Genomic DNA, 19682 nt, shown 5'->3' on the forward strand with positions numbered 1-19682 from the left:
AGCATTCCGACGACTATGGGAGGTGCTTTGAGGAACTCTACGTTGAGCCCCGGATTGTGAAGACTAATAAAATAAATAAATAAATAAATTATGTGCTTGGATGGAGGCATATGTACTGTGTGTGTGCTGTGCTGAATGTTTGTGTTGGGTGTAGTGTGTTTTATGTGAGGATCTGTCTCTGCAAAACTACCACTATGCGCTTCCGCTCCTCTCCTTTCTCCACCCTGCCCATCTCCTTCTGGAAGCCCCTCTGCTTCTTCCTGTGAAAACAGAATAAATACATATAGGGTTCAAAAACATATGTTACCAGAGATGTACCCAAAAAAAATTATGAAGAGAAAAAAAATCACCTCAGGTGGCTGACGATGTGAGGGGGGGTGTTATGAACTGGTGGCCTAGGAGCAGCATGGACGAGCTCTGGAGTAGGTGGCCTCTATACTGACCGCAGACCCTGAACTTAACACATCAACTATAAGTAACCGTGGGATGTTCCTGTCACTCCCTAGACACCTAGTCACGGCCGGAGGACTAATTACACCTAAAGAAAGAAACAGGAATACTATCTTGCCTCAGAGAAAATTCCCAAAGGAAAGGCAGCCCCCCACAAATATTGACTGTGAGAGGAGAGGGAAATTACAAACGCAGACTGAAAACAGAATTTAGCAAAGGAGGCCACGCTACCTAGAAAGAAAAGACAGGAAAGAGTACTGTGCGGTCAGTATAAAAAATACTACAAAATCCACCACAGAGAATACAAAAATCTCCACACCTAACTAAAGGCATGGAGGGTAACTCTGTGACTCCAGAGCTTCCAACTTGGCTGAGTAAATCTTAACACAGACAAAGCTGGACAAGAAAAAACATAGCAATTCACAGAACTATTAAGTCCACCGCATGTGGACTGCAAAAACAGAGCCAGGACTTATCTTTGATGATTTGGACAATCCAGAAGGAGAAACCAAGCAGAGATGTGGATCCCTAGAAAACAATGGACAACTGGCACTCACTAAAGGAAGGAGCCAGACTAAATAGCCCCGTCCAAAGTGGAAGCAGCTGATGACTGTTGTGAAGGACAAACAGCAGCACTACCACTTATAACCACCGGAGGGAGCCTAAGAGCAGAACCCACAACAGAATTCACAACAGTACCCCCCCCTTGAGGAGGGGTCACCGAACCCTCACCAGAGCCCCCAGGCCGATCCGGACGAGCCAAATGGAAGGCACGAACCAAATCGTCAGCATGAACATCGGAGGCAACAACCCAAGAATTATCCTCCTGGCCATAACCCTTCCACTTGACAAGATACTGAAGCCTCCGTCTAGAAAAACGAGAATCCAAGATCTTCTCCACAACATACTCCAACTCCCCATCAATCAACACCGGGGCAGGAGGATCAACAGAGGGAACCACGGGCACCACATATTTCTGCAACAAAGATCTATGAAAAACATTATGGATGGAAAAAGAGGCTGGAAGGGCCAAACGAAAAGACACTGGATTGATAATCTCAGAAATCCTATAAGGACCAATAAACCGAGGCTTGAACTTCGGAGAAGAAACCTTCATAGGAACATGACGAGAAGACAACCAGACCAAATCCCCAACCTGAAGCCGGGAACCCACACGCCGACGACGGTTGGCAAAACGCTGAGCCTCCTCCTGAGACAACACCAAATTGTCCACAACATGAGCCCAAATCTGCTGCAACCTGTCAACCACAGAGTCCACCCCAGGACAATCAGAAGACTCAACCTGCCCTGAAGAAAAACGAGGATGAAACCCAGAATTACAAAAGAATGGTGACACCAAGCTAGCAGAACTAGCCCGATTATTAAGGGCAAACTCGGCTAATGGCAAGAAAGCCACCCAATCATCCTGATCGGCAGACACAAAGCATCTCAAATAAGTTTCCAAAGTCTGGTTAGTTCGCTCGATTTGCCCATTTGTCTGAGGATGAAATGCGGAAGAAAAAGACAAATCAATGCCCAGCTTAGCACAAAAAGACCGCCAAAACCTAGAAACAAACTGGGAACCTCTATCGGACACAATATTCTCCGGAATGCCATGCAAACGAACCACATACTGAAAAAACAACGGAACCAACTCAGAAGAGGAAGGCAACTTAGGCAAAGGTACCAAATGAACCATCTTAGAAAACCGGTCACAGACCACCCAGATAACAGACATCCTCTGGGAAACAGGAAGATCCGAAATAAAATCCATAGAAATATGCATCCAAGGCCTCTCAGGGACCGGCAAAGGCAAAAGCAACCCACTGGCGCGGGAGCAGCAAGGTTTGGCCCGCGCACAAGTCCCACAGGACTGCACAAAAGAACGCACATCCCGTGACAAAGAAGGCCACCAAAAGGACCTACTAACCAAATCTCTGGTACCAAAAATCCCAGGATGGCCAGCCAACACAGAACAGTGAACCTCAGAAATCACTTTACTAGTCCATCTGTCAGGAACAAACAGTTTCCCCGCTGGACAGCGATCAGGTTTATCAGCCTGAAACTCCTGAAGAGCCCGTCGCAAATCAGGGGAGATGGCAGAAAGAATCACCCCCTCCTTAAGAATACCAACCGGTTCAAGAATCCCAGGGGAATCAGGCAAGAAACTCCTAGAGAGGGCATCAGCCTTAACATTCTTAGAACCTGGAAGATACGAGAAAAACAGGGACCATCGGGCCTGTCTAGGATTCAGCCGTTTGGCAGACTCGAGGTAAATCAGATTCTTATGATCGGTCAAGACCACAATACGGTGCTTGGCCCCCTCAAGCCAATGTCGCCACTCCTCAAATGCCCACTTCATAGCCAACAACTCACGATTGCCGACATCATAATTGCGTTCCGCAGGCGAAAACTTTCGAGAAAAGAAGGCACACGGTTTCATCAAGGAACCATCAGAATTCCTCTGAGACAAAACGGCCCCTGCCCCAATCTCAGAAGCGTCAACCTCAACCTGAAAAGGAAGAGAAACATCCAGCTGACGCAACACAGGGGCAGAAGTAAATCGGCGTTTAAGCTCCTGAAAGGCAGAAACGGCCTCAGAGGACCAATTAGCTACATCAGCGCCGTGCCTCGTCAAATCGGTCAGGGGTTTATCCACACTGGAGAAGTTGGCAATGAAACATCAATAAAAATTAGCAAAGCCCAAAAATTTCTGAAGGCTCTTCACGGATGTGGGCTGGATCCAATCATGAATGGCCTGAACCTTAGCCGGATCCATTTCTATAGATGATGGAGAAAAAATGAAGCCCAAAAAAGAAACCTTCTGTGCTCCAAAGAGGCACTTAGACCCCTTCACAAACAAGGCATTGTCACGAAGGACCTGAAATACCATCCTAACTTGTTTCACATGAGACTCCCAATCATCTGAAAAAATCAAAATATCATCCAAATATACAATCATGAATTTATCAAGATAATTCCGAAAAATATCATGCATGAAGGACTGAAACACAGATGGGGCATTAGAGAGTCCGAATGGCATCACAAGATACTCAAAATGGCCCTCGGGCGTATTAAACGCAGTTTTCCATTCGTCACCCTGCTTAATACGAACCAGATTATATGCCCCTCGAAGGTCAATCTTAGTAAACCAACTAGCCCCCTTAATTCTGGCAAACAAATCAGAAAGCAAAGGCAAAGGGTATTGGAATTTGACCGTGATCTTATTCAAGAGGCGATAATCAATACAGGGTCTCAAGGAGCCATCCTTCTTGGCAACAAAAAAAAAAACCTGTTCCTAATGGAGAAGATGGCCGAATATGCCCCTTCTCCAAAGACTCCCTTACATAGCTCCGCATGGCGGCATGTTCAGGCACAGACAGGTTGAAAAGTCGGCCCTTAGGAAACTTACAGCCTGGAATCAAATCAATAGCACAATCACAGTCCCTATGCGGTGGAAGGGAACTGGACTTGGGCTCATCAAAAACATCCTGGAAATCTGACAGAAACTCAGGAATTTCAGAAGAGGGGGAGGAGGAAATTGACATCAGAGGAACGTCATCGTGAACCCCCTGACAACCCCAACTAGTCACAGACATAGATTTCCAATCCAACACCGGATTATGTACCTGTAACCATGGAAACCCCAGCACGACAGCATCATGCAAATTATGCAACACCAGGAAGCGACAATCTTCCTGATGGGCTGGCGCCATGCACATGGTTAACTGTGTCCAAAACTGAGGTTTATTTTTAGCCAATGGTGTAGCATCAATCCCCCTCAAAGGGATAGGACTCCGCAAAGGCTGTAAGGAAAAACCACAACGTCTGGCAAATTCTAAGTCCATTAAATTTAAAGCGGCACCTGAATCCACAAATGCCATGACAGAGAATGACGATAATGAGCAGATCAGGGTCACAGATAACAGAAATTTAGGTTGTACAGTACTGATAGTAACGGAATTAGCGATTCTCTTGGCACGCTTAGGGCAATCAGAAATAACATGAGCAGAATCGCCACAGTAAAAGCACAACCTATTCTGACGTCTGAATCCTTGGCGTCCCGCTCTAGACACAATCCTATCACACTGCATAGGCTCAGGACTCCGCTCGGAAGACAACGCCATAGTGTGCACAACTCTGTGCTCACGCAAGCGCCGATCAATTTGAATGGCCAGAGACATAGAATCACTCAGACCTGCAGGCGTGGGGAACCCCACCATAACATCTTTAACAGATTCAGAAAGACCCTTTCTGAAATTTGCCGCCAAAGCATCCTCATTCCACTTAGTAAGCACAGACCATTTTCTGAATTTCTGGCAATATGACTCTGCCGCTTCTTGACCCTGACACAGGGCCAAAAGTGTTTTCTCAGCATGCTCTACAGAGTTAGGTTCATCATACAATAACCCAAGTGCCTGAAAAAAGGTGTCTACATTAAGCATGGCCGGATTCTCAGATTCCAGGGAAAATGCCCAATCCTGCGGGTCACCGTGCAACAGAGAAATGACAATTTTTACCTGCTGGATGGGATCACCAGAGGAACGGGGCTTAAGAGCAAAAAACAGTTTACAGTTATTTTTAAAGCTCAAAAATTTGGACCTGTCCCCGAAGAACAGATCGGGGGTAGGAATTCTAGGCTCTAAAACAGGAGTCTGCACGATATAATAAGAAATACCCTGTACTCTAGCAGCAAGTTGATCCACCCGAGAAGCAAGTCCCTGAACATCCATGTCAACGCCTAACTCCTGAGCCACCCAGAAGTGAAGAGGGAAAAAAAAAACACAACAGAGTACAGAAAAAAAATGGCTCAGCACTTTCTTTCCCTTCTTTTGAGATGCGGTTAACTCATTGTTGGCCAGTTGTACTGTTATGAACTGGTGGCCTAGGAGCAGCATGGACGAGCTCTGGAGTAGGTGGCCTCTATACTGACCGCAGACCCTGAACTTAACACATCAACTATAAGTAGCCGTGGGATGTTCCTGTCACTCCCTAGACACCTCGTCACGGCCGGAGGACTAATTACACCTAAAGAAAGAAACAGGAATACTATCTTGCCTCAGAGAAAATTCCCAAAGGAAAGGCAGCCCCCCACAAATATTGACTGTGAGAGGAGAGGGAAATTACAAACGCAGACTGAAAACAGAATTTAGCAAAGGAGGCCACGCTACCTAGAAAGAAAAGACAGGAAAGAGTACTGTGCGGTCAGTATAAAAAATACTACAAAATCCACCACAGAGAATACAAAAATCTCCACACCTAACTAAAGGCATGGAGGGTAACTCTGTGACTCCAGAGCTTCCAACTTGGCTGAGTAAATCTTAACACAGACAAAGCTGGACAAGAAAAAACATAGCAATTCACAGAACTATTAAGTCCACCGCATGTGGACTGCAAAAACAGAGCCAGGACTTATCTTTGATGATTTGGACAATCCAGAAGGAGAAACCAAGCAGAGATGTGGATCCCTAGAAAACAATGGACAACTGGCACTCACTAAAGGAAGGAGCCAGACTAAATAGCCCCGTCCAAAGTGGAAGCAGCTGATGACTGTTGTGAAGGACAAACAGCAGCACTACCACTTATAACCACCGGAGGGAGCCTAAGAGCAGAACCCACAACAGAATTCACAACAGGGGGGCTCTCAGAAGAAGACATTATGGTCCTGTTTTCCAGCGTCTGCCTTGGGTCCCTAAGAATCTGCAAGTATAAAAAGAGTTCTAAGCTACTATACAAAAGGATAGATAAAGCTTTTGGGACTTTATACTTACATCTGTTTTCCAAACTCTTGGGTCCTTGCTGCGTCTGTCTGGGGTCCATGCTGCGTCTGTCTTGGGTCCTTGCTGCGTTTCTCTTGGGTCCCGTTTGTCTTGGGTCCCTAAGAATCTGCAAGTATAAAGAGAGTTCTAAGCTACTATACAAAAGGATAAATAAAGCTTTCGGGACTTTATACTTACCGTATTTTTCGGACTACAAGACGCACTTTTTTTCCCCCAAAATGTAAGGGGAAAATGGGGGTGCGTCTTGTAGTCGGAATATACTTACAAATTATGCGGCAGCAGCAGCGGCGGCGGTCCCGATGCAGCCATGCTGGTGCAGCTGTGGCTGTGCTGCGGGCAGGGACTGTGCTGCAGGCAGGGGCTGTGCTGTGGGGCTGTTGCAGCGGCTCTCTAGGCTCAGTGGGGGCTCCGACGGCATTTCTTCAAAGCCCGGAGGCCCCCCGCTCATCCGGCATGTTGCGGTGGCCTCCGAGAACATAGGCGCCAGGAAAATGGCCGCCGGGCCGGCGCACTCTCAGATTCAAATCTCGTCAACGAGATCTCGTCTCCCGAGATCTCGGGGCGAGATCTCGGCAACAAGATCTGAATCTGAGCGTGTGCTGGCCCGGCGGCCATTTTCCTGGCGCCCATGTTCTCGGAGGCCACCGCAACATGCCGGATGAGCGGGGGGCCTCCGGGCTTTGAAGAAATGCCGTCGGAGCCCCCACTGAGCCTAGAGAGCCGCTGCCACAGCCCCACAGCACAGCCCCTGCCTGCAGCACAGTCCCTGCCCGCAGCACAGCCACAGCTGCACCAGCATGGCTGCATCGGGACTGCCCCCGCTGCTGCTGCCGCATAATTTGTAAGTACCGTATATGCCGTCGGAGCCCCCACTGAGCCCAGAGAGCCGCTGCCACAGCCCCGCAGCACAGCCTGTGCCCCAGAGCCCAGCCACTGCCGGCAGCACTGCCTGTGCCCCCAGAGCCCAGCCTGTGCCCCCAGAGCCCAGCCTGTGCCCCCAGAGCCCAGCCTGTGCCCCCAGAGCCCAGCCACTGCCCGCAGCACAGCTTGTGCCCCAGAGCCCAGCCTGTGCCCCCAGAGCCCAGCCTGTGCCCCCAGAGCCCAGCCTGTGCCCCCAGAGCCCAGCCACTGCCCACAGCACAGCTTGTGCCCCAGAGCCCAGCCTGTGCCCCGCAGCACAGCCTGTGCCCCAGAGCACAGCCACTGCCGGCAGCCCAGCCTGTGCCCCCAGAGCCCAGCCTGTGCCCCCAGAGCCCAGCCTGTGCCCCCAGAGCCCAGCCTGTGCCCCGGAGCCCAGCCCCTGCCCCGGACACAGAGCCTCCACCCCTGCCCAAGCACAGAGCACCAGCCTGGGATGGGATTTCCTGGAGGCCAACGCACCAGCCTGGACCACCGAAAGGCCCCTGTGACTTCTCCACCTGTGGCGAGCCCTTCACTGGTAAGCTGAATTCGGACTGTAAGACGTACCCCCATTTGAAACATTTTTTTTTTTTCCTTATTTTTATTATGAAAATTTGGGGTGCGTCTTATCGTCCGGTGCGTCTTATAGTCCGAAAAATACGGTACATCTGTTTTCCAAACTCTTGGGTCCTTGCTGTGTCTGTCTTGGGTCCTTGCTGCGTTTCTCTTGGGTTCCTTGCTTGGTCCCAAGAATCTTCCAATTTAAACACAGTTTTAATTAGAATGATTATGTATTGGTATGCCAACATACATTTTGATTCCCCACAAAAAATTATTACACAAAAAAAAAAAAAAAATTGTGTTAACTGTTCCCTTCAAACTTGATATGCTTGATGCACAAGCTGCAAAACCGTCCATCTCCTGTTTCCCCCCCAAATTCCTTGAAAGCAACCTCAAAACTACTTCAAACTTGATATGCGCCATGCGCATTTTGCTAAACCTACCCCACCCCCTCCTCCAGACACAGTTTCAACCTTATAAAAAATTTCCCTCATTCAAAGTTAAAATACCAATACCCAAAAATTATAATTATGGTTGCCCTACAGTTGCTATTTTCTAAAACCAGATAACATTTTCTAGACCAAAGGTTTGCATTCCGCATTTGTATATAGAACCTCAAACACCTTTATTGAATGTAGACCCAGTTTTAAATTTATCTTGAAATCATACTACGAACAGTTTTGTGGAATTTTTATTACAATTTTTTTTTGTTTTTCCTTTTTTTTTTTTTGTTGGAAAGTAGGAGCTACACTGCTCTTTATTTTGAATACCAGTACAGTATGTTAATGTGTGAAAAATAACAAAAATACAGAACACACATCACACGGCATTTATACACACACCACACACATGTCACAGCACAGCAATTCAAAATACTAGCACAGTATGAAAAATAAAAACATGCAAGGCGGGCACACACACACACACACACACACACACACACACACACACTCTCACACACACACACACACACACACACACACACACACACACACACACACACACACACACACACACACACGCAGAACTCATGCTGGATGGCAGTACTCACATGGCAGTCTCTGGCAGGGTCTTGCTGGCTGCTAGCAGGGTCTGTCTTGCTGGCAGGGTCTGTCTTGCTGGCAGGGTCTGTCTTGCTCTGTCTCTCTTGCTGGCAGGGTCTTTCTCTCTTGCTGGCAGGGTCTGTGTTCTCTCTTGATGGCACATTGAGGAATGAGCCCTACCTGTCCTGTTTATATAGTTTTGGGGTTGTCTGGGCAAAGTATCTACTTTTTGGAGCATGCTCAATTGAAAAAAACGGATTGGGGGACGGATCCGCCAAATGACGGTTCGCGACGGATCCGCCGCCCATAGACACCCATTCTATGAAATGGCGGTCGCGACGGATCCATCGCGAACCTTCAATTAGGCGCAGACAAAAAAAGTTACAATGTCCGTCAATGTCTAGACAACGTCCGCCAAATTTCGACGGATCCGTCGCATGGCGGATGGAACGGACGACCATCCGCCACAATCCGTCGCTAATGCAAGTCTATGGAAAAATAGCGGATCCGCCCCAAAAAAAAATGGCGGATCCGCTATTTGAGGAAAATGGCGGTTTCAGACTGACGCCAAAAGACTGAAGTGTGAAAGAGGCCTTAGGCTGCCATCACACTATCAGTATTTGGTCAGTATTTTACATCAGTATTTGTAAGCCAAAACCAGGAGTGGGTGATAAATGCAGAAGTGGTGCATATGTTTTGGCTTACAAATACTGATGTAAAATACTGACCAAATACTGCTAGTGTGACGGCAGCCTAAGTGACAGAACCTGCACGGTCGGCGAGCTGATGGCTGCCATCATGAGGGTACGAGCCTGATACTTCCTATATATCCCTTACCGGGGTCACCATAATCAGCCTGAGTGTGGTAATGACCCCGGGGCTGGAGAAGGAACGGGGCTGTTACTGGTGGTCTCGGACAGAGCAAGGGATAATGGTCAATGGTGCTCAGAGGGTCAGTCACCCCCACGTGCGGCACAGTCACCGGAAGAATGAGTCTGAGCCCCCCAACACACAGACTGCTCCCCCAACACAGAGACTGCTCCCCCCAACACACAGACTGCACCCCCCAACACAGAGACTGATCCCCCAACACACAGACTGCTCCCCCAACACACAGACTGCTCCCCCCAACACACAGACTGCTCCCCCCAACACACAGACTGCACCCCCCAACACAGAGACTGATTCCCCCAACACACAGACTGCTCCCCCAACACACAGACTGCTCCCACCAACACACAGACTGCTCCCCCCAACACACAGACTGCACCCCCCAACACAGAGACTGATCCCCCCAACACACAGACTGCTCCCCCCAACACACACAGACTGCACCCCCCAACACAGAGACTGATCCCCCAACACACAGACTGCTCCCCCCAACACACAGACTGCTCCCCCCAACACACAGTCGGCACCCCCCAACACAGAGACTGATCCCCCAACACACAGACTGCTCCCCCAACACACAGACTGCTCCCCCAACACACAGACTGCACCCCCCAACACAGAGACTGATCCCCCCAACACACAGACTGCTCCCCCCAACACACAGACTGCTCCTCCAACACTCAGACTGCTCCCCAACACACAGACTGCCCCCCCAACACACAGACTGCTCCCCCCAACACACAGATTGCTCCCCCAACACACAGACTGATCCTCCCCAACACACAGACTGCTCCCCCCAACACACAGACTGCTCCCCCCAACACAGAGACTGATCCCCTCAACACACAGACTGCTCCCCCCAACACACAGACTGCTCCCACCAACACACAGACTGCTCCCCCCAACACACAGACTGCACCCCCCAACACAGAGACTGATTCCCCCAACACACAGACTGCTCCCCCAACACACAGACTGCTCCCACCAACACACAGACTGCTCCCCCAACACACAGACTGCACCCCCCAACACAGAGACTGATCCCCCCAACACACAGACTGCTCCCCCCAACACACACAGACTGCACCCCCCAACACAGAGACTGATCCCCCAACACACAGACTGCTCCCCCCAACACACAGTCGGCACCCCCCAACACAGAGACTGATCCCCCAACACACAGACTGCTCCCCCAACACACAGACTGCTCCCCCAACACACAGACTGCACCCCCCAACACAGAGACTGATCCCCCCAACACACAGACTGCTCCCCCCAACACACAGACTGCTCCTCCAACACTCAGACTGCTCCCCAACACACAGACTGCCCCCCCAACACATAGACTGCTCCCCCCAACACACAGATTGCTCCCCCAACACACAGACTGATCCTCCCCAACACACAGACTGCTCCCCCCAACACACAGACTGCTCCCCCCAACACAGAGACTGATCCCCTCAACACACAGACTGCTCCCCCCAACACACAGACTGCTCCCCCAACACACAGACTGATCCTCCCCAACACACAGACTGCTCCCCCCAACACACAGACTGCTCCCCCAACACAGAGACTGATCCCCCCAACACACAGACTGATCCTCCCCCAACACACAGACTGCTCCCCCAACACAGACTGCTCCCCCAACACACAGACTGATCCCCCCCAACACACAGACTGCTCCCCCAACACAGACTGCTCCCCCCAACACACAGACTGATCCTCCCCCAACACACAGACTGCTCCCCCCAACACACAGACTGCTCCCCCAACACACAGACTGATCCCCCCAACACACAGACTGCTCCCCCAACACAGACTGCTCCCCCCAACACACAGACTGCTCCCCCCAACACAGACTGCTCCCCCAACACAGAGAGTGCGCCCCTCAACACAGACTGCTCCCCCAACACAGACTGCCTCCCCAACACACAGACTGCTCCCCCAACACAGACTGATCCCCAACACACAGACTGCTCCCCACAGACTGCTCCCCCCAACACACAGACTGCACCCCCAACACAGAGAGTGCACCCCCCAACACACAGACTGATCCTCCCCAACACACACAAACTGCTCCCCCAACACTCAGACTGCACCCCCAACACACAGACTGATCCCCCCAACACACAGACTGATCCCCCCAACACACAGACTGATCCCCCCAACACACAGACTGCTCCACCAACACACAGACTGCTCCCCCAACACACAGACTGATCCCCCTAACACACAGACTGATCCCCCCAACACACAGACTGATCCCCCCAACACAGACTGCTCCACCAACACACAGACTGCACCCCCCAACACACAGACTGCTCCCCCCAACACAGAGAGTGCACCCCCCAACACTCAGACTGCACCACCAACACGCAGACTGCTCCTTGCCAACACGCAGACTGATCCCCCCAACACATAGACTGCTCCCCCCAACACACAGACTGATCCCCCAACACACAGACTGATCCCCCCAACACACACACTGATCCCCCCAACACACACTGCTCTCCCCAACACAGAGTGTGCCCCTCAACACAGACTGCTCCCCCAACACACAGACTGCACCCCCAACACACAGACTGATCCTCCCCAACACACACAGACTGCTCCCCCAACACAGAGAGTGCGCCCCCCAACACAGACTGATCCTTGCCAACACACAGACTGCTCCCCCAACACACAGACTGCTCCCCCAACACACAGACTGCACCCCCAACACAGAGAGTGCGCCCCTCAACACAGACTGCTCCCCCCAACACACACAGACTGCTCCCCCCCAACACAGAGAGTGTGCCCCCCAACACTCAGACTGCACCCCCAACACACAAACTGATCCTTCCCAACACTCAGACTGCACCCCCCAACACCGACTGCTCCCCCCAACACACAGACTGATCCCCCAACACACAGACTGATCCCCCAACACGGAGAGTGCGCCCCTCAACACAGACTGCACCCTCCAACACACAGACTGATCCATCCCAACACACAGACTGCTCCCTCAACACAGACTGCTCCCCCCAACACACAGACTGCACCCCCCAAACACACAGACTGCTCCCCCAACACCGACTGCTCCACCCAACACAGACTGCTCCCCCAACAAAGACTGCTTCCCCCAACACATAGACTGCTCAGCCAACACAGACTGCCTCTGCCAACACACTGACTGCTCCCCCCCAACACATAGACTGGGCCCCCCAACACACAGAGTGGGCTCCCCAACACAGACTGCTCCCCATGGACCCCTCCTCACATAGACTGCTCACTCCTCACACAGACGGCTCCCCATAGTCCTCCCTTGCATAGTCCTCCCTTGCATACTCCTCACACACAGACGGCGCCCCGTTGTCCTCCCTTACACAGACGGCCCCCGTAGTCTTCCTTTACACAGACGGCCCCCATAGTCCTCCCTTACACAGTCGGCCCCCGTAGTCCCCCCATACACAGTCAGCTCCCCGTCATCCTCCCATGCACAGATGGCACCCCATAGTCCTCCCTTACGCAGACGGCTCCCCGTAGTCCTCCCTAATGCAGACGGCACCCCGTAGTCCCCTCTTACAGAGACGGCTCCTCATAGTCCCCTTTGCACAGACGGCTCCCCGTAGTCCCCCCATACACAGTTGGCTCCCCGTCGTCCTCCCATGCACAGATGGCACCCCGCAGTCCTCCCTTACGCAGACGGCGCCCCGTAGTCCTCCCTTACACAGACGGCACCCCGTAGTCCTCCCTCAGACAGACTGCTCCCCGTGGTCCTCCCTTACACAGACTGCTCCCCGTAGTCCCCCCTTACACAGACGGCCCCCCGTAGTCCCCTCTTACAGAGACTGCTCCCCATAGTCCCCCTTGCACAGACGGCTCCCTGTAGTCCCACCTTACACAGACGACGCCCCGTAGTCCTCCCTTACACAGACGGCTCCTCGTAGTCCCCCCATACACAGACGGCTCCTCGTAGTCCTCCCTTACACAGACGGCTCCCCGTAGTCCTCCTTTACACAGACGGCTCCCTGTAGTCCCCCCTTGCACAGACAGCTCCCCGTAGTCCCCCTTGCACAGACGGCTCCCCGTAGTCCCCCCATACACAGACTGCGCCCCGTAGTCCCCCCATACACAGATGGCTCCCCGTAGTCCCACCTTACACAGACAGCACCCCGTAGTCCTCCCTTACACAGATGGCTCCCCGTAGTCCCCCCATACACAGATGGCTCCCCGTAGTCCTCCCTTACACAGACGGCTCCCCGTAGTCCTCCCTTACACAGACGGCTCCCTGTAGTCCCCCCTTGCACAGACAGCTCCCCGTAGTCCCCCTTGCACAGACGGCTCCCCGTAGTCCCCCCATACACAGACTGTGCCCCGTAGTCCCCCCATACACAGACGGCTCCCCGTAGTCCCACCTTACACAGACGGCACCCCGTAGTCCTCCCTTACACAGACGGCGCCCCGTAGTCCTCCCTTATCACTAAGAAGGAAGGTCAGTGTCAGATATTCTTTTTCTCAGCAGAATAGATTTCACGTCTACATCTCCATGAGAGCAGCGAGTATTCGAAAGGTTTTTGACAGATTTGCCTTCAGTATACATCTCAATCAGCATGAAGCTCGCCCTTTGAACGTAAAGCTGCGGTGCTGCTCCCAGGGGCCGGGGTGGACATGGCATTGGTGCAACCTGTGCAGCCTCCCAGGTGGTCAGGGGGCCATATCCATCTCTGTCAGGTGGGATTGTGCATTACGATGAGATATTGGACATCGGAGGGCCCATATGCTGCACAGGGGCCGCTCCTGGACAGAGGGGTCTGGATCTTATACATGTAGCACAATTGGTGCGGCGCCATGAGAAGTAAAGGTCGGGTACCGACACCAGATTTCTGCAGTGAAGACCTTGGTACAGAGCGGAAGAGACGGAAACACGAGATCTTCTTCCTCCTCTGCTCCTGGGCGGCTTCCAGAGTCGTTTCTTGGACCCGCATCATGTAAATAACCTGCAGGATACGGATCGATGGCTCAATATCACAGCCGGGAACCTCGCCGTAGATGTCACATTGTGTGCGCACAAGTCTAAATGCCACCGACGTGACGCGTAAAGTGTTCATCGTGTCTACCTCCCGGACTGCATGAGGGGGGAAATATGAGATGAGCGCAGGCGGCCATCGCCAGACACAGAGGAGATGATGAGATACCAGGAGAGGCACGAAGGACGCTGGCCATAAATATATATAATGTGACATTAACAAGCATGATACAATGTAATATTTATATGATGACCTGATAGATGGGTTATTTTTTTATTATTATTATTATTATTATTATTATTATTATTATATAAATTTAGATTCAGAGGACAAAGTATAAAGTATGGTGCTGTAATGCCACCTATCACCACCAGGTGGCAGTATATATATAACATACAAGCTAGTAATTTGCATTACATAGGGCAGATATTGCATATGCCTTGCCCTGCCATACCACCATTGGATATCAGAGGGAAGAACACATACCCCCTGCTGTTGTGATCTGTATACTACAAAGGGCAGGAATGGGCTATACAACCCATCATCTGCAGTACAAGCTGCCATGTTGGGATTCGATTGGGACAAGCCTCTACCCCAAAGATGATTAGCCTAAAGCCCACCAATGAACTAGGAAAAAACAGGTGCATGCCCCATTTCATTGCATAGTAAACTCCAGAGGACTGGGGTCCATTACACAGTCAGGGCCTCGGCCCATCTGAGTCTCCTCTTGGTTCCTCCCTGCAAAGATTACTTACATAAAAAAGTCACGTTGGATATAATGCTGTGCTCATATTGCCCAGACTACAGGGAATGCTGGGAGTTGTAGTTTGACCACAGATGAGAAGTTGCAGATTGCTGCTATAATAGAAGCTTATAGCCATATGGCTGCACTTCTACTAATCACCAGAAGGTGGCGCCACCAATATCTATAGCAGTGCTCCCCAAGTCCGGTCCTCAAGAGCCACCAACAGGTCGTTTTCGGGATTTCCTTAGTATTGCACAGGTGATAATTGCATCACCTGGACAGGCAAGCATTCAATGACCTGTGCAATACTAAGGAAATCCTCAAAACATGACCTGTTGGTGGCTCTTGAGGACCGGAGTTGGGGAACACTGATCTATAGCATTCGACATTTGGAGACTATTTTAGGGCAGGATGGCAGCCTGTTACGTCCTGAGTGTGATTTGCATATTTAATCTTTTTGGCTACGTTCACATTTGCGTTGCGTCGGGCGCAGGTTCGGCGACGCATAGCGACGCATGCGTCATGCGCCCCTATATTTAACATGGGGACGCATGGACATGCGTTGTCTTGCGTTTTGTGATGCATGCATCTTTTTTGGCGCACGCGTCAAGGCGCAGAGGACGCAGCATGTTGCATTTTTTGTGCGTCAAAAATCATGCCAAAAATGGACGCATGCGTCACAAAACAATGCGTTTTGCATGCGTTTTGCATGCGTTGTGCGTTGCGTCGCCGATGCATCGCCGACGCAATGCCCAACAACGCAAATGTGAACGTAGCCGTTTTTTTATATCATATTATTGTATCATCAGAAAGGCTTTATTGTTCTTTATTGTACTCGTTCATATGGCGCCATTAATTCTAGAGACATCAGCAGCTTTGATATCGAGGGGGATAAAGTGCAGCCCCTCCACCACAGAGGAGCCCCCATTTTCTTATTCAGGAGGTCTGTACGCCTGTCCTGGCTGTGAGAAATCAACAGCACGGAAAGGACGCAGCGGAATCGTGGTCATCTGACCGGCCTGTTGCTATGGAAACTACCTGCAGTATCCAAGTTCCTTAACTAGCTGAGGCCTTTAATAAAAAAAAGATGAGACTACGACAACTCTCCCTGTCGGAGACTATGTGCAGCACGGGGGATTCTCAAAGGGAGCGGCAATGGTGGATAGCTGGAATCAGAGCTCTGCCACCAGTTACTCCAATGTATCCAGTCTGCAGCCTGGAATCCAGAGTGATACATTGTAACTGCTGATGTCATCCCTCAGACTGGATACATTGTAGCTGCCGATGTCATCCCTCAGACTGGATACATTGTAACTGCTGATGTCATCCCTCGGACTGGATACATTGTAGCAGCTAATGTCATCCCTCAGACTGGATACATTGTAGCTGCTGATGTGATCCCGCAGACTGGATACATTGTAGCTACTGATGTCATCCCTCAGACTGGATACATTTTAGCTGCTGATGTGATCCCGCAGACTGGATACATTGTAGCTGCTGATGTCATCCCGCAGACCGGATACATTGTAGCTGCTGATGTCATCCCTCGGACTGGATACATTGTAGCTGCTGATGTCATCCCGAAGACTGGATACATTGTAGCTGCTGATGTCATCCCTTGGACTGGATACATTGTAGCTGCCAATGTCATCCCTCAGACTGGATACATTGTAGCTGCTGATGTGACACCCCCCCAGACTGGATACATTGTAGCTGCTGATGTCATCCCTCAGACTGGATACATTGTAGCTGCCGATGTCATCCCTCAGACTGAATACATTGTAGCTGCCGATGTCATCCCTCAGACTGGATACATTGTAGCTTCTGATGTCATCTCTAAGACTGGATACATTGTAGCAGCTAATGTCATCCCTCAGACTGGATACATTGTAGCTGCTGATGTGATCCCGCAGACTGGATACATTGTAGCTGCTGATGTCATCCCTCAGACTAGATACATTTTAGCTGCTGATGTGATCCCGCAGACTGGATACATTGTAGCTGCTGATGTCATCCCACAGACTGGATACATTGTAGCTGCTGATGTCATCCCTCGGACTGGATACATTGTAGCTGCTGATGTCATGCCGAAGACTGGATACACTGTAGCTGCTGATGTCATCCCTTGGACTGGATACATTGTAGCTGCCGATGTCATCCCTCAGATTGAATACATTGTAGCTGCCGATGTCATCCCTCAGACTGGATACATTGTAGCTGCCGATGTCATCCCTCAGACTGAATACATTGTAGCTGCCGATGTCATCCCTCAGACTGGATACATTGTAACTGCTGATGTCATCCCTCAGACTGGATACATTGTAGCTGCTGATGACATCTCTCAGACTGGATACATTGTAGCTGCTGATGTCATCCCTCAGACTGGATACATTGTAGCTGCTAATGTCATCCTGCAGACTGGATACATTGTAGCTGCTGATGACATCTCTCAGACTGGATACATTGTAGCTGCTGATGTCATCCCTCAGACTGAATACATTGTAGCTGCTGATGTGATCCCTCAGACTGGATACATTGTAGCTGCTGATGTGATCCCTCAGACTGGATACATTGTAGCTGCTGATGTCATCCCTCAGACTGAATACATTGTAGCTGCTGATGTGATCCCTCAGACTGGATACATTGTAGCTGCTGATGTCATCCCTCAGACTGGATACATTGTAGCTGCTGATGTCATCCCTCAGACTGGATACATTGTAGCTGCTGATGTTATCCCTCGGACTGGATACATTGTAGCTTCTGATGTCATCTCTAAGACTGGATACATTGTAGCTGCTGATGTCATCCCTCAGACTGGATACATTGTAGCTTCTGATGTCATTTCTAAGACTGGATACATTGTAGCTGCTGATGTGATCCCGCAGACTGGATACATTGTAGCTGCTGATGTTATCCCTCAGACTGGATACATTGTAGCTGCTGATGTGATCCCGCAGACTGGATACAGTGTAGCTGCTGGTGTCATTCCTCGGACTGGATACATTGTAGCTGCTGATGTCATCCCGCAGACTGGATACATTGTAGCTGCTGATGTCATCCCTTGGACTAGATACATTGTAGCTGCTGATGTCATCCCTCAGACTGGATACATTGTAGCTGCTGATGTCATCCCTCAGACTGGATACATTGTAGCTGCCGATGTCATCCCTTAGACTGAATACATTGTAGCTGCCGATGTCATCCCTCAGACTGGATACATTGTAGCTGCCGATGTCATCCCTCAGACTGGATACATTGTAGCTGCCGATGTCATCTCTCAGACTGGATACATTGTAGCTCCCGATGTCATCCCGCAGACTGGATACATTGTAGCTGCCAATGTGATCCCTTGGACTAGATACATTGTAGCTGCCGATGTCATCCCTCGGACTGGATAGATTGTAGCTGCTGATGTGACCACCCCCCCTCAGACTGGATACATTGTAGCTGCTGATGTCATCCCGAAGACTGGATACATTGTAGCTGCTGATGTCATCCCGAAGACTGGATACATTGTAGCTGCTGATGTCATCCCTCGGACTGGATAGATTGTAGCTGCTGATGTGACCCCCCTCAGACTGGATACATTGTAGCTACCGATGTCATCCCTCAGACTGGATACATTGTAGCTGCTGATGTCATCCCTCAGACTGGATACATTGTAGCTGCCGATGTCATATCTCAGACTGGATACATTGTAGCTGCCGATGTCATCCCTCAGACTGGATACATTGTAGCTGCCGATGTCATCCCTCAGACTGGATACATTGTAGTTGCCGATGTGATCCCGCTGACTGGATACATTGTAGCTGCTGATGTGATCCCACAGACTGGATACATTGTAGCTTCTGATGTCATCCCTCAGACTGGATACATTGTAGCTGCCGATGTCATCTCTCAGACTGGATACATTGTAGCTGCCGATGTCATCCCTCAGACTGGATACATTGTAGCTGCCAATGTCATCCCTCAGACTGGATACATTGTAGCTGCTGATGTCATCCCTCAGACTGGATACATTGTAGCTGCCGATGTCATCCCTCAGACTGGATACACTGTAGCTTCTGATGTCATCCCTCAGACTGGATACATTGTAGCTGCCGATGTCATCCCTCAGACTGGATACATTGTAGTTGCCGATGTGATCCCGCTGACTGGATACATTGTAGCTGCTGATGTCATCCCGCAGACTGGATACATTGTAGCTGCTGATGTCATCCCTCAGACTGGATACATTGTAGCTGCTGATGTCATCCCTCAGACTGGATACATTGTAGCTTCTGATGTCATCCCTCAGACT

General features: G+C 50.6%; 1 protein-coding gene across 1 annotated transcript in view; it reads right to left on the reverse strand.

Annotated features, from left to right (window-relative positions):
* LOC143767816 (uncharacterized) overlaps positions 1-232 on the reverse strand; it is a 32023-nt gene extending 31791 nt beyond the window's left edge. Inside the window, exon 1 of the mRNA XM_077256337.1 lies at positions 191-232. Within this exon, the coding sequence (XP_077112452.1) occupies positions 191-232 (42 nt within the window). The remainder of the gene's footprint in view (positions 1-190) is intronic.
* Positions 233-19682: the final 19450 nt, after the last annotated feature.

This window comes from Ranitomeya variabilis, chromosome 4, assembly GCF_051348905.1.
Source record: "Ranitomeya variabilis isolate aRanVar5 chromosome 4, aRanVar5.hap1, whole genome shotgun sequence".
Lineage (NCBI taxonomy): Eukaryota > Metazoa > Chordata > Amphibia > Anura > Dendrobatidae > Ranitomeya > Ranitomeya variabilis.